This window comes from Microtus ochrogaster, linkage group LG2 (assembly GCF_000317375.1).
Source record: "Microtus ochrogaster isolate Prairie Vole_2 linkage group LG2, MicOch1.0, whole genome shotgun sequence".
Lineage (NCBI taxonomy): Eukaryota > Metazoa > Chordata > Mammalia > Rodentia > Cricetidae > Microtus > Microtus ochrogaster.
The window spans coordinates 49,625,116-49,632,294 of NC_022028.1; the positions used below are offsets into that span (position 1 = coordinate 49,625,116).

At 45.1% G+C, this 7,179-nt stretch overlaps 1 protein-coding gene across 1 annotated transcript in view; it reads right to left on the minus strand.

The window, feature by feature from the left end:
* Dnah8 (dynein axonemal heavy chain 8) overlaps positions 1-7,179 on the minus strand; it is a 228,267-nt gene that overhangs the window by 139,886 nt on the left and 81,202 nt on the right. Inside the window, 5 exon segments of the mRNA XM_026785784.1 lie at positions 186-410; positions 2,410-2,571; positions 3,338-3,442; positions 4,729-4,831; positions 6,146-6,309. Of these exon segments, the coding sequence (XP_026641585.1) occupies positions 186-410; positions 2,410-2,571; positions 3,338-3,442; positions 4,729-4,831; positions 6,146-6,309 (759 nt within the window).

The following is a 7,179-nucleotide window of genomic DNA, read 5'->3' on the forward strand; positions in this document are numbered from 1 at the left end:
ACACACGCACGTTTGTTTGAAGCCGCCAGGGCACCCTACTCAGGCGAAGACATTTATGAAAGGGACGCGCGAGGAACTAGAGCGCATGCCAGCTCATCATTCCGGGTAACATCCGAGCGTTCACTACTAGCTACTAGACTAAATCACTTTGACAAGGCGAGGGGGGGAGGGCAGGGTTACTTTACCAAGTCATCAAAAATGTCTCTCTGGTGTACGTGGATGGTGATCAAAGTCTCAAATTTCACTCTGTCAAACTTGCTCAGGTCGTGCGTCGTCTGACTGATGAGAGTATTCAGAATATCCAGAAATTTCTGGTTGGTAATTTGCATGATTTTCCTGTCGTCCTTCGCGTTGTTTAAAGCCTCCTCTGAGTCGTGCGTCCACAGCATCTGGATGCCCAGAAGCCCAACCTGCAGGCGCACAGGGACAGGGCATGTGCAGCTCGCTCCGGCTGCCGCTATTCGCACCCAGCAAACGGGGTTGCTTTTTTTTAAGCATTAAGTAAAAATTCTATTTATGTGTGTGTGTGTGTGCTTGTGCGCACATACATACATAAATGTGTGCTTGTGCGCACATACATACATAAAACATACATACATAAAACATTCTAGGAGGAAATGGGATAAAATATAGCCATCATTTCCAAGTGGCATAAATATAAGTAATTTTTATCCCTATTTTGTAGTTTTTCAAATTTTCCCAGATTTTCATAACAATGCCCCACTGTATTCATAATCTTTTAAAATAGGTTCTAAGAGACAGCAGAGATGGGGTATTCGGCAATTTTTTTAAATTAACTTGATAGCAGGCAGATTTCATCTATTTGGGGAAAAAAATGCTTTAAAGGAATAACGCTGGAAGAAACCGGGGAAGGCACGCAGCGTTTCCATTAGGTCCTGTGCAATTCCTCCACAGCTCTGAACTGCTGCTCCTGCTCCTCGGAATGCTAATTCCCAGCCTGAGAGAGCCTCAAGAATACAGAGTGGCCTGTGCTTCCCAAGGAGAGAAAATGTCACCTTAACCCTAAGAAGCCCATTTTTTCCAGCTTACCAAGGAAAACTTGCCTTTAATCTTTATCAAGAGCATTAAATATCACCAAGGCAACTAAAAAACAATAAGCTGCAGCACAAAAATCACCTCTGCGGTGGAGGCTGATCCTTGCCTGTGCATATACAGGTTGAATAATTAATGTCCAATCATCTTTAGCTGTCTCCAAAGGGTGCTCATTAATTCAGGAACTAATTGGAGTTCAGCTGGGGCAGGAAACGAAGTTAGGACAAAACTCTGCTGTTTATTTTTCCCTTTGGGAATCTCTTCCAGCTTGTGCTACTTAAGAAGAGACTGGAAACCACTTCTCTTTGTTCTGGGTGAAATCTTAACGGGAGTGACAGTTCTTTATTCCCTACACTGGGGTTTAATGGTACTTGGCACATCACACGGAACTTATGAGAGACATGGGCCAGAACTGTCACCAAGAACACCCATTCCCTCCCTGAAGGCGGGATGCATGCCAGGAAAATGGGTGGTTAGTTCCCTATGCGTGTCCATATCCATATCCTTATCCATATCCTCAACCGTCCTTAAGGCTGCGACCGTTGTGGAATAATCTTTTGGTGCACTGTGAAGACAGGTCACTCTGTGGTTGGTTTAATAAAAGGCTGAATGGCCAATAGCTAGGCAGGATCTGAGGGGCAGAGAGGAGGCTGGGAAGAATGGAGGAGTCGTGAGGAGGCACAGGAACGCAGAGCCGGCAGCATGGGCTTTACAAATAGAAGGTAATCGAGCCAGGTAAAGAAAGTCGACTAAAAGATATGGGTTAATTTAAGTTATAAGAGCTAGTTAGAAACAAGCCCAAGCTATCAGCCAAGCTCTCATAATTAATAAGAAGTCTCTGTGTCATTATTGGGGAGCCAATGGTCCTGACGAAAACGTCCAATGACGTGTGACCCTTTAATTCAGTTCTGCACGTTGTGCTGATCCCCAATCATACAATTGTAATTTTGCTACTGTTATCTCAATGTAAATGTCTGATACGCAACTCCCCCAAAGGGGTTGCGACCCACAGTTTGAGAACCACTGATCTATAAGATGTTGTTTTCCATTTGCTGTTTGAGTCTTGGCATATGTCCTTAAGAATGAGGGGCCAGGTGAGATGACGCACGCCTGTAATCCCAGCACTCGGGAGGCAGGGCAGGCGGGTCTCTCTGAGTTCCAGGCCAGCCTGGTCTACAGAGCGGGTTCCAGGACAGTCAAAGCTACAAAGAAACCCTGTCGGGGGGATAGGGGACGTCATGGTACGCAACGGGGTAAACTTGAGGTGGAACCACAGCAGCCCCCACCCATCAGGCTCAGCACAGCCCCCCTCGATTTCCACATTATCCCATCATTAGTGAACAGTGTGGCCCTCACCTGTGCTGGGAAGTGGTGGAGGAAAGGTAGCAGGAGAAATCCCGAATCACTGATTTGATAGAAGGCAGACCGGATTATATTATGCAATGACGACATCTGGACTTTTAACAAGTCCAGAAGCCAAATCTCTACGGGACCTTTGGCCATAACTGAAGTATCCAGCTAAAAAGAAATAATAAATATGTAACAAATATTCATATGGTATTTTTATAAACTATCACACTTGATAAATCCTAGTACTGCAACACAGAATAAACTCTCCTATAGTTCACATCAAATATTTATTGGTTAATTTTGCGTGAGCACTGCATGCATGTGTGTGCATATGTGGATTTAAATGAATGCACCCATGCATGAATAGTGGCTCCAGCTTTAGATTTTTGGATTTTATTTTTATTTCTCTCTCACCCCATGTGCAGGTGTGTGTACGCAAACACGCCTGCGCGCGCACACACACACACACACACACACACACACACACTCATGCACTACATGCATGTGGGTGCACAAGGGGGCCAGAAGAGGATGTTGGGTCTTCTGGAACTGGAGTTATAGGCAGTTATAATCCACCTGATATGGGTGCTGGGTACCCAACTCAGACCCTCTGAAGGGCAGCCAACACTCTTAACCACTGAGCCATCTATCTCTCCAGCTCTCTGGGAAAAATATTGAAAACATGGGTGGAAGAAATTAAGAATATAACTAGAAGAGACCATGGAGATCTAAAGGCTGTTACTGCTGAAAAAATGAGTCTCAGAGAAGTTAACTGACTCACCTATACTAATTTATAATAAAACCAGAGCTGTAGAACTAGAGCCCAAGGTCACGCGCCCCACATCTGTTCTTCCTCATAAGCCAAATGCATTTCTCCTCAACCTAAATTGTCAAAGAAATCCGAGCAACAACTTTTTCAAAAGAAATAAATTACCATAATTTTTTCTCCTTCTCTTGATATAACAGCCATCATTCGATCGTAGTCTTTGGAATGAAATGTCACCTCGTTTATGTTGTCAGATACTGCAGGAAGATGCGGCTGAAAGAGACATGAGGCAGAGCCAAAACATCACACATGGGGCCAAACACGTAAGCTACTGAGATGCCTTTTAAAGCCTTAGCAGAGGCTGGAGAGGCAGCTCAACAGCTAAGAGCATTTCCTGTCATTCCACAGGACTCAAGATCAGTTCCCAGCATATTGGGCAGCTCTCAACTGCCTGTAACTCCAGCTCCAGGGGCTCTGGCGCCCTCTTCTGGCCTCCGTAGCTACTGCACCCATATGTACATATACATACACAAAATTATAAACAAGATCATTTTTAAAGCATAAAACCTTGGTATTTTTTGTCTTCATAAAACACAAGAGAATCTATTTTCTTAGCTCAAAAATGAAAATAAAATGGTAATTAAAAAAAACAGCAATAGAGACCACCACAACCCTTGATTAACTTAAAGGCGCACGGTTTGCTGAAAACAGTTAGGTTAGCTTAGAACTCACTATGTAGTCCAGCCTGGATCCTGAACTCTGCTCCTCTTGCCTCAGCCTCCCAAGTTCTGGGATTAAAGGTGAGTACCACGACAACCAATGGTGGCCCACTTTTTAAAATCCTATGACATTGTCCCCGAGTCCAGCAAATGTCGCTTCTTAGACTGCAGACCGGCTCCGTGACCATCCCTCTGTGCTCTCCAGATGGAGACTGAACCATCCCATCCCAGTCTGCTTCCCTGCCAGGCACAGGTCCTTCCCTCCCACTTTCTCTCTCAACTGTCTTCTCTTTTCACAGATCTTACAGTTGAGGAAACCGGGACCTTGGTGGTTAGTGAACGGGGAGTGTGTGAGGCCAATTGGCTCTAAGACCATACAAAACAGGGCATTTCATCATCATACTTTGTATGTGTGCGCAGATGTGTATTCGTGTGTATGCATGTGTGCTGTAGCGGGTGCTCAGAACATTACACGTCATCCTCGGGTACTAACTTTCCTTGTATGGTGAAACAGGGCCTGGAATTCACTGAGTCAGCTAGGCTAGCCAGCCAGCGAACCCTAGGGGTCTGCCCCTTTCTGCCTCCATGGTGGTGGCATTAGAAGAATACACCATTGTTCCCAGAACTTTCTTTTAACATAGGTTCTGGGAATTGAACTTGGGTCCTCATGTCTTTATGGCAAGCCACTTTACCAGCTGAACCATCCTCCCAGCTGTACCATCGGGATTTTTGGTTCTCATCCTTCTTGCCTTGCACTGTGAAGACAAGAACTCTATCTCTGTTCTTTGATTACAAATCCCATGGACAAAGCGGTTTAACCCCAGGATGTTTGGGTCATACCTGTATGGTGTGGGAGTCACTGGCCTGTCCGAGGATTTCCAGCAGAACCGGGTCAGAGACAAAGAAGAATCTCGGAAACAGCAATCGCTTCTTCTCCAAATACCTTCAAACAGTCAAGAGCATCTTACTGGATGATTCCTTTGGCTTGAATTTATTTACTTTTATTTCATGTGCATTGGTGTTTTGCCTGTATGTATGTGAGGGTGTCAGATCCCCTGGAACTGAAGTTACAGACAGTTGTGACCTGACAAGTGAGTGCTGGGAATTGAACCTGGGTCCTCTGGAAGAGCAGCCAATGCTCTTAACCGCTGAGCCATCCCTCCAGCTCCCCCCACACCCGGGTTTTTTGTTTGTATTTGCTTGTTTTTGTGGCCAATCAGAGAAAAGCAAACACCAACAGACATTTCCCATAGGCCTCTGGGATACGTGGTGAGAACCAGAGTCTAGCAGGGAAGGCAGTTGTGGGGAACAGAGGATTTCAAAACAATAGAGGGAAGGAGCAAGGCCACCTCTATCATCCGTCACAATCTTTTCTCTAGTCAGGAGCCCTCCCAGGAACCTTTGTTAGAGTACTGGGGGCATTCATAGCTTAAATTTGGGATTGATTGTCTCCAACCCAGGACATTCTGAGGATGAAACGGAGGCCACCTGTCCGTGAGGCTAGAGCAGAGGACAAACCTGGACAAACCACACTCTAAATAGAAACCGAGAATGAACTCTGCTTTAATTTTTAAAGCTTCCAGAAGTGTCTTTGGGGGGAAAAGCACCCATACATTTGTTGGGCCATCTCTTCTCTTACTGCACATCTCTACTCCAAGCCCAAAGTGGGTTCAATCTAAAAAAAAGAAGTGGGTTCTTCCCTAAAAGAGAAGTCTACATACCCTGGAATCTGTAAACAGGGCTTTATTTCAAAGAGGGTCTCTGAGGGTATATTGAATTTAAACATCTTTTCTTAAAAGAGAATTGTTTGTGTTTTAGTGTATGTCCCCTGATCCCGAGAAACAACGTCCTATCCCCAGTACACTCGATAACAAGTGCCCTCGGAAGAGAAACAGAAGAAATGAAGGCCACATGAAGAAACAGGCATCAGGGTTGTGACCCCAGCCTGAGAAGCCCCAGGGCTACTTCAGCTCCATCACAAGCTCCCGGGGAGGCTGACACCTTGATTCCACACCTCTGGCTGACAGACCAGGGACTGAACTAACGTCTGGTGCTTCAAGCCATCAGTGTGTGGTGACTGGCACAACAGTCCTGGGAAGCTAACGTGATGCCGTCGCCCACCCATTCCACGTTGTTCTTACTGGAAAATCGAAGGTAGGGGAATTTAGGTTCCTGTTTCCCATTGAGCCATCCCTAGAAAAACCTGAAATGCAGACAGAACTAGGTAAGCGGCTTGGGAGGAAGCATGCTGTCTCACCCGGTGAGGGACTTCTGACAGACCTCCAACTGCTCGTGTAAGTGGGGCAAAAGTTGCCCCATGGTCTCATCCCCGACGCAGCAGCTGATCACGTTGGGGTTCTCGTGAGCTCGCTGCATTATTTTGACCCACGACTTGTCAATATTCTGGAAACGTTTGGCTTCCTAAAAGCAAATCCGTAGTTGGGTAAAGATTACCATCTCGATAATTGAAAGAGCAAGCGCTTCACTTCCTAATTCCTTCCAGTTCTTCAAACCCAGCCTGTGTTCATCTCGGGCTACATCATTGAGACAAAAAAAAATTTTTTTCCTTTCTTCTTCTGAATTTGTTCTGAAGAACGAGACCCCAAACCTGCAAAGCCGCTTATTAAAATGCCGCCTGATCGCGACGGGGTTTATCACTTATTTGTTTCCTTGCATTTAATATAGTTTTGAAGTGCCACATGATTAATTCGCAGAGCTATCAACTTAAAGTTCAAATCCAGTCTTTCGGCACCCCAGGTGTTTTGGTTTGATGAGCAGACTGAAGAGGCAACGGAGATAATTTGATCTCAGAGTCCTTGGAATAATCACAGCCCCACAGTACCTCAGGGAGAAAGAAGGGAAGGAGGAGGAGGGACCACGGGAATCACAAAACAAAGCTTCATTTGCATACTTGCAAATAAATATTTCCTTGGTCCTGTGGATGATATTAAGTTTTTCATCCAGTTGCAAAAATGCCTCTGGAAACTGGCATAATTTCGTCTCTTTTTAAAATGCTATTTCCTAATTAAAAAACAGACTTTAGTATTAGGTTTCTACAACAAAATGTGTTGCAAAGAGAAATGAGCTGTTCCCATGCTTTCTATCCTTGATTTATAATCTGCATAGATCCTGTCTATTTAGGATGAGGAGGATGAATTGTAAAAGAGGGAAAGTTACCTTAAGAGTAAACTATTTGTTATAGACAGCCTGCAGCTGGCCTTGAGCTCACCATACATCCAAGGATGACCTGGATTTCCCGTCCTCCTGCCTTCATCTCCTCCATGCTGGGAC